The 14,186-nt window shown below is 40.5% G+C and overlaps 1 protein-coding gene across 2 annotated transcripts in view; it reads left to right on the plus strand.

The window, feature by feature from the left end:
• The window catches only part of ADAMTS2 (ADAM metallopeptidase with thrombospondin type 1 motif 2), a 445,301-nt gene that overhangs the window by 421,863 nt on the left and 9,252 nt on the right, over positions 1 to 14,186 (plus strand). For both annotated transcript variants that reach the window (XM_074291805.1, XM_074291806.1), the window contains exons 17-19: positions 2,228 to 2,384; positions 7,976 to 8,108; positions 12,876 to 13,083. In XM_074291805.1, the coding sequence (XP_074147906.1) occupies positions 2,228 to 2,384; positions 7,976 to 8,108; positions 12,876 to 13,083 (498 nt within the window). The remainder of the gene's footprint in view (positions 1 to 2,227; positions 2,385 to 7,975; positions 8,109 to 12,875; positions 13,084 to 14,186) is intronic.

The following is a 14,186-nucleotide window of genomic DNA, read 5'->3' on the forward strand; positions in this document are numbered from 1 at the left end:
GAAAGACTTTGAAGTTGGACCTGTCAATGGATAATGTACCTTTTATCCACGTATCAACCTGAAATATTGAGGAAGCATAGCTAGGGGCCTTGTGATAACAAGTCTTTCCATACTGGTACTCAGAAAACATTTATTTCCAATTTGATAAAAACGTAATAGATTCTATGCCCTGAAGAGTAGCCTGTAGGAGATCTTGGTCACATCCAGATCATCATATTAACTATGGTAGGGAAACAGAAAAATATTTTTGAAGTAAAATAACATCAAGATAAATAAAAGAACCCTCATTTTGGCTGAACTAATTATGCTTAGTAGCACTGAATCATATTATCAACTAAACTATTTCAGAAGGTCTCTTCCAAGATTTTTACTTTTCCTTAGGATCCCTGTAAACCCATCACTCCCAAATGACAATTAGAGTGACTACTGAGACCATTAGGATTTTTTGTCCTGGAGCATCCATTCATAGCCACAGTCACACAAAGCAAATGGGGTTTCTTTTGCATTTATCCCATGTGTCTGACCATTTTGGGAGAATACAGGTCAATGGAGTTACTGTTTGAAAGCTAAGGGGATATTATTTATTGAAATTGAGTTAATTATTTTTATCCTTGATTTACTTGTAATGACACAAAAAAAGCTACTCTGAAATCTGTTCTTATATACCAGTTATAGTCTTGGTGTGGATTTGAAACAGTCTAGCTATTGAAATGTCCACAATTCTAAAAGAAACTGCTATCATTGAATGATGGTATTCACATATAGAAATTCTCTCTCTGACCCTATCCAGCCATGAACTCTGCAATATGAGTTTTGGGTCTCATCTTTCCAACCAAACAGCTCTATTTTTACAGCAGATTTTTTTTTAGTTCAAAAAACTGTGTAATGATATAGAACAAACACAGAGCTAGATACATATAAAATCTTGGATAATTTTTAGTTAACAACAACAAACTAAAAGCAAATGAGTAATTTAACATTCCTGAAAAAATGGTTAATATTGGTAAAATAAATAAATCTATGTGACATTACTCATTTCTTCATAAAGAAATTCTTGTATTCTAGCCTTATTTTTTTACATGTCCAAAAAGTTGTTTTGCTGTATAAAAAGAATCAAACTTTGAAATAATTACAGCAGATTTTAAAGGCTGGAATGGTAAATAGGCAGGGCAAATTAGAATTGGTCTCTTCTGTAAATTTAGATTAGAAATGGACAGGACAGCTTAGACATTGTTCTGGAGCAGAGGGTCATATTCTATCCTTTCTCATTAGATCTAAGTATAACTAGAATGATATACTAGGGTATTTTGTTCTATACAAACAGGATTCACACCAATAAATGAGTTAATTGACAAGCATTTATTAAATACCTTTTATGTGTAAGGCATTCTGCTTGGTGATGGGATATAAATATAAAAGTGAGACATTCTCTGTCTCAATAAATTTATAGTCTACTGGGGAAGCAACATATTCACTGATAAATATATAAGATCTATGCAAAAATACACAGTGATGACAAGAGAGGTAGGGAAAGGAGTGGCAATAGGAGAAAACTGATAGAGGCCTCTTGATGGAAGCAATATTTGATCTGAGCATTAAAGAGAAGAAGGGATTCTAAGAGATGAAAATGAAAGAAAGACAGACAGACATATAGAGACAGAGACAGAGACAGACAGACAGAGAGATGAAGGGAGAGAGAAGGAGAGAAGAAGGGGGGAGAGAGACAGAGAGAGAGACAGAGAAGAAGAGACATTCCATGCATGGAAGTATAGACTTCCACCTTTATAAAGGCTCAGAGGCAGGAGAGAGAATAAATCTGAAATAAACATGGTTCTTCCCTCCTATATGACATTGCAGGGGGGGGGACTGCCTTCTTCCTTCCTCTTTTCCCTCAACTAAATTTTAAATTGGAACATTGCTCATTCTTTTAAAGCAGCATCTGGGAACATGTGCCCTTAGTGAGTAAAGAGAAAATTTAAGACAGAATAACCTACAAGAAAAAGAATTTCGAATTCTAGTCCACTTCACTTCAGACCAGGCTACCCAAATGACCACCAGCTAAAACTTGTCCATCCTCAGTACATTCTACTAGGGAGAAAGATCTTATTTTAAGGGTCTGAACTTTCTTACCCTTTCTTTCAAATACTGGAAGATGAGTCAGTCACCTAGAAAAAAATTTGAGAAATGCTTTGTTAATAAATGTGTTCTAAATCCCATCCATCCCTAGGTCATTCCTCATGGTGATGCTAAGATTTCTTTGACCTACAAGTACATGATTCATGAGGACTCCCTGAACGTTGACAACAACAATGTTGTAGAAGACTCAGTGAGCCATGAGTGGGCTCTGAAGAAATGGACTCAGTGCTCTAAGCCCTGCGGAGGAGGTAAGTGCTTTACCCTCATTCAGAAAGAGGTTTTCAATAGGGAAAGCAAGACAAGGAGAAGAACCTGGAGCACACCAGAGCACACAATGTCATGAGGGAAACATGTACAACATATTTTAGTCACAATTCATGATGAAGAGCCAACATGAGTGACGTGAATAATAGGTGCCATAAATGCTGTATTTTTAAAAGGGAACTAGGATCTTGAGCCAAAAAGAGAGAAAAGCCTTCTAGCACTCTCAAAACAAAACAAACTAAATAAAGAAATAATGACTTCCCCATCTCTAGATATGTTAAAACAAAAATTAGATGATTTCTTATCAGGTCTAAGCATGATTGGCTCAGAGGCAAGAGAAATGGAAAATAAGCAAATGGAAAAGAAATAAATGGGAAAAACATTATGTGTGAAATATCCAAAGGTCTTGGTGATTCAGAAACTATTGGGGTTGAGGGGAACCTTTCTGAAGAGATGAGGGGAAGTAGAGGAGTAAGAGTTTCAGGAAAGCATGACAGAGAAAAGGTGATGTCTCTGGCAGAGATGGGTAGGGAGGGGAGGATGTTGAGAAATGGAGTAAGTTTGAAGGGAAAGATAAGGAATTCCTCTTTTGCATGGGTTGTGGAGGATCTAAAGTAGCAAATTCTCACATCCTTCCCCTTATCACAGACATCACCCTGATTCAATCCTTTCCTCCTTGCCTGGACTATTATTATAAGCTTTGAATGGTTTCCTTGCATTCGGGTCCCAATTCATTTTCTACACAGCTATCTCTGGTGACCAGCATAACACAGATGGGCTAGTGGTGGTTGAAAAGGAGATAGGGTTGTTGATAATTTAACAGAGTCATGTATTAAGAGAAATTGTGCTGCTTCTATATCTTAAAACCCTATGTTATTATGAAAAGCATAGAAACCAACTTTGGTTTCTATTTCCTATGATCTAACTCTCTGAAGCATGTTAGTTTCTAGAGATACAATCTTGTATAAAGTTCACGATGCCCCAGTAATTGTGCCAGGACCTTATGTTTTCTCATGATTTCAAGCTTAAATGCACCCTTGATTAATCTTAGGCAGAGGGGAACATCCCAGTTACTGACATGTCTAGCTTCCTGGAAGTTCTCTCTATCTCCTTCTATTTTGTTTATTGAGGTACTCTCAAGTCTTGAAGTCTGAGATCCTTCCTGTGGACATTTTCCATAATTCTTCTAAGTATGGTCAGAAAACAGCCTACCAGAGCAGGCCCACAGATACAGATACAAATAAATAAAATTACAGCAAATGCTATGGGTATAATTCATGCCCAATGGCACTGAATAGTCCTTATACTCTCTTAATCCAATCAGTAATTGTTTGGACAGTCTGGTCAGGTTCTAGATTTCATGTGATTCTTTATCTAACATATCAGCAATCTTTTGAAAATCTTCAATACCCAATGTAACATTTGAATTTCCCCATAATCCATTAAGATGATTTCTAATTTTATCCCATTCCCACTCTGACTCATTGTATTTCTTATTAATCATACAGAATCTAGGGAAGCTGTAATCACACACCAATCTTTGTCTAATCCTCAATATTTCCACTTCTTGTCCTATTTCAAGCATATCCTCCTTTAATTGATTTATAGCTTCATAAAACCCCTCATTGATTTTATTCTGTATTGCAAACCCTTTAGAGATGGTCAAAGAAAGTTCATGCAAATAATTAGATTGAACCACTTGATTTTGAACAGTGGTTACAGACATAGCAATGAAGGCACTAGAAGCTAAAATAGAAATTAATGCTATTATACCAAAAACAAAACATAAATACATCTTTTCTTTTTACTTTTGCTGAGTAAATGTTCAATGTTCTCCAAGGAATGGTCCGCTCGAGTGTGATACTTATCATCACTCTGTATAGGTAATATTAAATGAAGGCTTCATAATAACAGACATAATACTGGTATTAACTTTACTTCCTATGGATTCAGAAACTTTTCATTCCTTGCAAGTAATATTATAAACTCCTTCTACCTCTGCTATTGTCACTTGGCCGATTTCTCCCCACATGAAAGCATAATCATTCCTCAAACATGCCTTCATGGTAGTATTATATGATACATTCCTACTGCTATTCTGATATATTCCTCTATATGAGCAAACAGTAATGTGATTTTTCCGAACATGACCATTCCTCTTTTGATTATTTCTCCACCAATTTGGTTTGGGGTATCCCCCATGCATAGGATGATTATGAGAGTCATTATACCAGAACACATAAGGCTGATTCCAAATTGTCTGACAAAGTCTCTGCTGTGTTCTGCAGCCCAAAAAAGGAAGATCGGTTTCTTCGAAATCCATAAGTCCCGATCTGGGCAGAGTAATATATGGATCCCCAATTGGGAGCTGTTGTTTCACAGTTCTGTCCCAATATACCCATAACAATGATTGTTAGATTGAGGAAATGTTGTATGCTTTGTGGCACTACAGACTTAAAGCCTTTTTTACACAATTGGAGCATTGAAACATTTCTACTAGCCAAAAGCCTGTAAAAAGATCATATTTGTAACAGAAATGAATAGGAAGTATCACACTGCAGCTGTTAAAGCTAGCATAGGGAAGGATCTTTAGTAAGTCCATTACAATTAAACTTAACTATTGAACTATTTGGCTCATTAATACTAATTAAATCTTGAGATCCATTATCACACAATAGAATTTCAGGAATATATTCTCTCCATCCATCTACTCTCACCCAAGGTGGACTTTGTATAATACCCCAGAAGGTTTTGATTTTTCCTTCTCCCAATTTAAGTTGTGTCCCCAGTGGGGCCAGTTGCAGGTGCATGCAAATGATTCCATTTGCAGTATAGTCGGCCTCTGCAAGTCTTCTTGTCTTTTATCTTCATGCTCTAGATCATTTTGGACAGAGTGGCTACATCTTTCCAGGATCCACTTGTCTCCTTCATCTGAGGAAATATAAAGAAAACCTCAACCCTGAATTATTACCTTATCAGGGCCCCTCCATGCCCTGTTGACATCCCTCCACATCACATATTGTGACAGGAGGGATGGGCAGCACAATCAGCCCCTTAACCTTTTCTGTTCTTCTTTGAAGAAGAATGATGTAGTGAAGAAAAAAATAAGTTAGTTGGAGTGTGGGACATGTCATTCAGTGTGAGATAATTAATGGTATATAGTGCTTTGGTAAGTCTGTTCTTAGGGGACTTCTCCCCTCCTCCCCCACTTTTGAATGAGAATCTCAGTAGAGTGGGTTCAAGCCCCACATTGGGCACCATTTGTTGTGACCAGCACAACACCAATGGGCAGTAGTGGTTGAAAATAAAGAGACAGGGTTGCTGAAAATTCAACAGGGATGTTTATTAAGACAAATCATGCTGCTTATATATCTTAAAATCTTATGTTATTGTGAAAAACACTGTGACTAGCTCTGGTTTCTGTTTTCTTTGATCTGTGAAGTATTTTGTTAGTTTCTAGAGACTCAATCTTGTGTAAAGTTCATAATGCCCCAGTAATTGTGCCAGCACCTTATGTTTTCTCATGATTTCAAGCTTAATTTGATTAATTGATTAATCATAGGAGAAAAGGAACATCCCACTTACCAAAGTTTCTAGCTTCCTGGGAATTCTCTACAGCTATCAAAGCAATTTTTCTTTCCAAATCACAGATCTGATCAAGTTACTCCAATGTTCAATAAACTCCTCTACTACTTCTAAGGTCCAATACAAGCTCTTCTGTCTGACTTTAAAGCCTTTCACAATCTACTTTCAATGTACCTTTCTAAATTTATTCTACATCACTCACCTTCTCTCATTCCTCGGGTCCATTAAACTAGCCTTATTGTTGTTTATCACACATGCTGTTCCATCTTCCACTTTCATGCCTTTGTACAGGCTGTTCTGCAGGTCTAGAATGAACTATTTCTTCACCATGATCTCTTCCCATCCCTCCTTCCTTTCAAAGGCATTCCTTTGCTCAAGGGCAACTTTCTACCTGAGGTCTTTCTGGATCCTCTTCCCCTTCAGCCTACCTAAAATTACCCAACATGTGTTTTGTATGTATATTCTAAATATTTATATATGTTTAAAGGCTCATAAATATACATCTAGACTTTAAAAGACCCTTGTGTGCCATCAAGACCAATTCCTTCATGTTAGATACTGTTTCCCTCAAAAGAATAGAAGAAGGGAACAACTTTCATTTTTGTCTTTGTATCTATCTCTGAAGCCTGACAAAATTTAATGAATGGTTGTTAATTGATTTTAATGATTGGCTCTAGAGTACAGAACTAGAACAAATATGGGGAAATTATAAGAATATTAAGACTTTAGAACAATATAAAGAATATCCTAGGGATCAAAGCTGTCTATCAGTAAAATAGATTGCTCATTCAGTAGTGATCTCCTCATCACTGGAGATATTCAGGCAGAGTTGGATGATAACTTGGCAAGGATACTATTGAAAGCTGGATGAGATTGATTGCATTCCTAGTCCCACCTCCAACTCTCAAGATTCCAAAACATTATTTGTCCATAAGCCGTCTATAATCATTTACATGAGAAGCTTCAGAAAGGTGGGACTCCATATGCCAACGAATTCTGTAGATAAAAATAATAATTTTGTCATGGCTGCAGGAAAAGTTCTGTGTGTGTGTGTGTGTCTGTCTTTGTCTCTGTCTCTGTCTCTGTCTCTCTCTCTCCCTCTCTTTCTCTGTCTTACACTCTCTGTCTTTCTATCTCCCTCTCTATCAGACTCTCTCTTTCCCTCCCTCTTTTCCCTCTTTTTCATCCTCTCCTTTCTTTGGTCCCTTCCTCCTTTCTCTTTCTCTCTCTTCCTCTTCCTAAATCTAGATCTCCATCAAATAGATTCCATGGCAATGTGAATCAATGCAGTAGCAAAATTAGTTTTGTCAAAATGATAGAAAACATAAAAAGGGAAAATTATGTCCCAATAATATGCCTGTAAATGAGGCCTTCTCTATGGGAAAAGCACACTGTAGTTGAATTTAAATAAAATCCTCACTGCCCTGGGAAAAAGCTGTATATTTTATTTATGAAATTAAGTTATTTCTATGGTATCTGGCTCAATAAGGATCTTGCACAACAGGTGTTGACTTTTAGTGAGTCTTGTAGTTTGTGCCTGGGTATTGTAAAATACATAAGGATAAAAATTTTCTGGTGGCTAACTTCAGACAAAGGTCATTATGGGTCTAAAACTTGAAGAGACTTTTTGTTCAAATTGCCTTTATGTAATAAATTCTTAAGGCAGCTAGGTGGAGCACTGGTTAGAACATTGGGCTTAAGAGTCCCAAAAAACTCATCTTTGTGAGTTCAAATCTGGCCTCAGACACTTACTAGCTGTGTGATCCTGGGCAAATCACTTAATATTATTTGCCTGAGTCTCCTCATCTGTAAAATGAGCTGAAGAAAGAAATGACACAAATAGCTCATCACTCCAATATCTTTGCCAAAAATAAAACAAAACCAAACAACAACAACAACAACAACAAAAATTAGCTCACAAAGAGTTGGACATGGTTGAAACAATAGAATTACAAATAAACTCTTCTAACTTTTTTTTTTGCTAATCTAGGTTTCCAGCTTACCAGATATGGCTGTCGAAGGAAACTGGACCACAAGATGGTGCATCGGAGTAATTGTGACTCCATTGCAAAGCCTAAGCCAATTCGCAGAGCATGCAATCTTCAGGAATGTTCTCAGCCAGTGTAAGAGCTCTCATTTTCTCTCAACCCCCTACATTCACTCCCTCACCTCACACGGAGGTCAGACCTCCTGCTTACATGAAATAGGCTCCCTAAGTCCTCTCTGAATTCCCTAGGACCTTAAGGAAACCCATTTACACAGTAGTGTTCTCTGTTAGCAGAGATGTGGATACATGGGATGAGAAAACTTCATTAGGGATAATTCCCCTACAGCCCCTTCCTTTGAACCATAGCCTGCTTCGCCGGGGTTGCAAGGAGCTGTGTCCTGTTGCAGAATGAGTTTTCTGCTTGTTTTATCCATCCTTTTGTACATAGAAATGATTCTTTTGAAAAAGTATCTTCTGATGACCAGAGAGCTTCCAAATAGGGGAATAAAGCAGAGTCTAAAATGAACCAGCCGAAAATCATTTCCCTCTGAATACTGAAGTTGGATATTTAAAACAAGGGAGGTTATAATATTTATGCTTTTCATAGGCAGCTAGGGGTCATAGTAGATAGAGCTCCTGATTTGGAATCAGGAAGACCTGAATTCAATTCTGCCCTGGACCTTTATTAGCTTTGTAATCTTGGGCAAATCCCCAAAGGTCTTTGTAGGGTGTAGGGTGTGTTCAGGGAAGACTAGCCCCTCTGGGGTGAGAGCTTCCAGGGTCTTTAAGGGCCTGCTTTCCAACTTTGGTGTCCACCTAATCCACCTACTCTCACCTGGGGCTCCAAGGAGTTACGGCTTGCACAGGGGCCACAGCTTGATGCGCTGTTTTGGCAGATGGGCAGGTTGAGGGCAACCAAAGGTCTCAGACCCTACAGCCATTTAGGGGGTGTACTTCCCCAGCATGCAAAGACCTCCTGGTGGAATGGGTAAATGAGGACAGCTTGCTCCAATGGCCCTGAAGGCAGGCAAGACAGGTGTGGAGCTTGTCAGACATCACAGACTGCAAGTCACCTTCCAGATCCAGCTTACCCAAGAATCAAAAGACCTCGCCTAGTGTGTTAGCATTTCTGCCCTCAGAGCCCTGCAGCGATGGGTAGTCACCACAGGGGCAGATGCCCTGGGGGCTGTAGTCAGAACCCAAACACAGGCAACCCAAGTGCTAGGGTCACCTTCATCTGTCCTGCTGCTGGGCAGAGGTGGCTCTGGAAGACAGAGTCAGATTGATGACTTAGAGCAAAGCTTCCCCACTTAGATCCAGCTTACCAAAGAATCAAAAGACCTTACCTAGTGTGTTAGCATTTCTGCCCTCAGAGCCCTGTGGAGACAGGCGAGTAATCACAGTGACTCTGGAGAACCCGGACATAGCCGGCCCAAGCCCTAGGGTCACCTCACTGGACTCAGCAGTGGGATTCAGCAGTCCCTGAGTGTCTGAGCAGCCCTGTAAGGATCCCGCTGCTCACCTGATGTGAGGAAGGGGCTAGAAAAGGTACCCTAAAATGTGTCTGCTTACCTGCAGTAGGCAGGGATCCCCCCTGTGGTTGAAACACTAAAACAGATACAAAACTTCTGAAAAGTTGATTTTTCTCATCATTGGTACTTGGAATGTGCACACACTTATAGACAATGCAAAATCCAGTAGCCCTGAAATAAGGACAGGGCTTATAGCAAGAGAACTCAACAGGTGTCCCATCCAGATCACTGCCCTGAGTGAAACCAAGGCTGGCAAATGAAGGCCACTTGCTGAAGGAGGAGCTGGATACACATTTTTCTGGAGAATCTTGTGAAAGGATGCCATGAAACTGGTATCATTTTTGCAATCATTTTTGCAGAAAAAAATCAAAAAACTCATAAACAAGCTCACTTGCCTTCCAGAAGAGTGAATGACAGACTCATGACAATGTGATTGCCAGTTGCAGGACAGCACCATGCTAACATCATCACTTCCTATGCTCCTGCCGTGACAAACCCTGATGAGGTCAAAAAAAAATTATGAGGACCTAGAGATCCTCATCATCAGTGTGCCAAAAGGCTATAATTCTGAGGGACTTTAATGCTAGAGTAGGCTCAGACTGCCAGGCGTGGCAAGGAGTCCCTGTAAGCAATGGAGGCAGAAACAACAAAGCAATGATCATTTATTAATATTATCATTACCTTCTGATCACTAACATTGCATTGCATTTAACCTAAATGCAATATAACCTCCTGGATATATCCTTGCTGCAAACATTGGCTTAATAGACCATGTGATTTAAGAAGAGACAGACAGGATATGAAAGAAACAAAAGCAGTGTATGGTTCAGTGTAGACATCCTCTCCAAGCTGAATACTTGCATTTAATAAAAGCAAAAAGATTACATGAACGGATTAGAGTGCTTCTCTGAATGGGAACAGTTAGTTCCCAACCTGGAAAGTAAGTTGAGCTAATACACAGTTGACAATAATGGAGGAGAAAAACAGTGGGAACTTTTCAGAGATTTGGTGGACAGCACTGCATTTGCTCATCTAGGTCAGAACACTTGCAAATATCTTGATGAAAATGATGGGGAAATTCTAGCAGGATAGTTCATCCATCTTTAAAAAGGTACCATTCAATTCCATCAAAAGTAAAGTACAGTCGAAATTTAGAGAGATGCAGCACTCTTGGCTCAGTAAGAAGGCAGATGAAATTCAGCTTTATGCTGATAGCAACAATCTAAAATGTTTTTATGATTCATTGAATCATCTTGGATCAAAGATCTATTGTGCATCTCAACTATTCAGTGCTGATGTTGCCAGACTGATTAGTGATAAGCACATGATCCTAGAGAGATGAACTAAACACTTCCATAGTGTCCTCAACAGACCATCATCAATTCACCTCAAGTTGAAATCAGTCACTCCCTAGCTGATGTTCCAGCTCTGAAGAAGTTTTGAATGGCATTAGGCTACTTTTGTATGGCAAAGAACGGGGTGCTGATTCTATTCCAGATAAGATTTACAAGGTGGAGGGTCCATTACTCATACAAAAGAAGTTGTGCCCCCAGTGTTCAAGGAGGCCTTCATTGTCCATCTCTACAAAGGGAAAGGGAATAGATTGTCTTTGGAAGGCTCTGAAGGAAAGTGTGGAAGAGGAGAAGTAATGACTGACTAAACTTAAGGTCCAGAGCCATTTGCTGACCTCATTGTTGTGTGCCTGTGAAACCTGAACAACACACCAGTTCCCTGCCAGAAACTGAATTATTTCCATTTGAATTGTCTTAGGAAGATCCTGAAGATCACCTAGCAGTATAAGATACCTGACACTGAGGTCCTTTCTCAAACTAAACTGCCAGGCATTCCAACTTTACTGCAGAGAGCACAACTCAAGCGGGCTGGCCACAGTGTCCGAATGCCAAATGTCCACTTGCCAAAAATATTATTTTATGGAGAACTCACACGGGGCAAAGCGCTCACAAGGTGGTCAGAAAAGGACATACAAGGATACTCTTAGGGTCTCTCTTAAGAACAAGGTAGAGGGCTCAGTCTACAGAGCTCTAAGTATAGAGTCGGAAAACCTGAATTCAAGGCCAGCCTCAGATGCATACTAGCTATGTGACTGAGTTTGACCTCTCTGTTTGCTTCTGTTTCTTCAACTCTAAGATGGGGACAATAGCAATACCTACTTATCTTACAGTTGTTATGGGATTTGAATGAGATATTTGTAAAGCATCTAGCATAGTCTTTGGCATACAGTAGGTGTATAGAAATGATTTTTCCCTTCCTACTTTCCTAGTCCTGGTCTGCCAGGCTCCTCCTTGCTCCTCTTCCTGGACCTTGGTGCCCCAGCTGGACACAATGATTTCTAAGGCCCTTTCCAGCTCTGCCATTTTATATTCCAAGGCCCTTTCCCCATCTAATGTTTTATTTTCTAAGGTTCCTTCTAGCCAGTATTCTAAGTCACTTCCAACTCTGTTACTTAGTACCTGTTGAACCTGTGACTGAGAATATAGAAATGACTTTAGAACTCAGGTTCAAATACATGCTCTAGGCAAACTGAGTGTTCTCTGACTACAGTTGCGGTATTCTTTCCACTGTACTATGTTGTCTCCCTTTGAACAACCTCTACTAAAACACAGTATTTCTTCATTATCACTTGCTCCATGACTATCTAAGCCTGTGCTATAAATAGCCCACTGGTGATAATTCCATCCTATCACTAGACATACAAAATCAGGCCTGAGCTTGAAAAATCTGGCTCTTTGCCTTCTCTAATACTAGAATCTGAACAGTAGTGGACCACTCAGAGTGGTATCAGAGTAGGAAATAGGAACGTAAAGGAATGAAGAGTACATGGGAACAGAGGGTGAGAAATATATAGGGTGTCAGATTGGAGGGCAGGGTAGCCTGGCCATATAGGACCCTAGAAAAAGTTGGGGGTAATAACTAAAGGCTTTCAAGTCCTTGGGGTGGGAGGCAGGAGTGCATAGGACATTCATGATTCTGTTCATCTTGTCTACTATTCCCATCAGTTACTCATTATGACTCAGTTCCCTTATCCTAGCCTTTGATTCCTGAGTCCTGTTGAGTAAGTACACAAGCTAAGCTGTATGCTCATTTGTCTCCCAGCCTTGGTCTACTCCTTCTCATCCACCAAATGTGCCAGTCTCTGTCAGTCCCCAGTGGCTCCCTCTGGCCTCACAGGAGCACCACATTAGCCATTGCCCAACACTTTTCCCCCACCCTCTATGGGCTCTCTCCCCAGAACCTTATTCCTGTGTCTCCATGCTGGGAGTCAGGAGAGAGATACAAGGCACAGTAGGCCTTACGATGCTCCAGATCTGATAGTGCTAGAGAATTTACCTTGTGTGTTTCTGTCCCTGCAGGTGGGTCACAGGAGAATGGGAACCATGCAGCAAAAGCTGTGGAAAAACTGGTTACCAGATCCGTTCGGTGCGCTGTGTTCAGCCCCTGCACGACAACACTAATCGCTCTGTCCACACCAAGCACTGCAACGAGGCCCGACCAGAAGGCAGGCGGGCTTGTAACCGGGACCTCTGCCCTGGACAGTGGCGGGTCGGGCCCTGGTCCCAGGTGAGCTTTACTCCCGCATCCATCCTAGAGAAGAGGCCCAGCCTCCAGACGGGAAGTGAGGCTGACCTCATTCCACTCGGCCCCAGAAGGCAGATGGGGAAGCGTGGGATGTCAGGGAAAACTTCCATCCAATTACCATTATCCCAAACTGGAAAGAGCCAACTTGAGAGGTCATGAGCAGGTTCCCTTTCATAGGAGGTCTCCAGGCAAAGGCCAGATGACTGCTTCTCAGGGATGATGAAGAAGGGATTTTTGTTAAGCTCTGATCTAGAGCCAACTACTCCAATACTGCTTTGTCTGCCTTACTAACAGAGAGTACTTTACAGACCAAGGGATCTGTCAAGACGGGCAGATCCTAGGCAGAATTCGATTGCACAAATGAGAGTCATAGAGATTGAGCACAGATCCAAGTTCAAAATAATCCCCTTGGAAATAGCCTATTCTTTCCTCCTTGAGGCCTCCACTTCTTCCTGGCTGATTCTCAATGGCTTTCACTCCCAACTGAGGGGAAATTTGAACCCATATAGTCCTGGGTTCTGCTCACTTGCCTGCATGCCTTTGTGAGTGAGTACCACTGTAACCATCTCTCCCCAAGAGTTGAGGAATAGAAAGTTGTGCAAGGAACCCCTGGAGAACTACAAAAGCCCACGAATGTGATTTAGGAGACCTGAGATTTACAACTATAATTGTACCTCAGTTTCCTCCTCTGTCAGACAAGGTGGTGTAGGAGCAGGTGAGCTGCAAGACTGCCTCCATTTCTGAGTATTTGTGACTGACTGGAGAGACTCTGCAGATGTATTAGTCTGTCCTGTCACAAGTGGCTGCATGGCTTTGTAAAACTCGGGCATCTTGGCTTAAAATGCAAACTCACATGGGAGCAAGAATGAGCTTTCTATCAGGGACCACTTCTGATCACTTATATAAAGTGTTTTGTAAGCCATAGAGTACAATATGAGTGTGAATTTAGTAATCCTGCTGTTGTTGTTGCTCTTCATCCTTCCTTCTCAAAAAGGGCCAGTGATATCAGCAAAGTGTGTCTTAACTTGTAAATTCGTTAAATTTAAACAAGGGGGAACTGTGCAAAGTCACCAGCCTCTCTTTCT

This window comes from Sminthopsis crassicaudata, chromosome 2, assembly GCF_048593235.1.
Source record: "Sminthopsis crassicaudata isolate SCR6 chromosome 2, ASM4859323v1, whole genome shotgun sequence".
Lineage (NCBI taxonomy): Eukaryota > Metazoa > Chordata > Mammalia > Dasyuromorphia > Dasyuridae > Sminthopsis > Sminthopsis crassicaudata.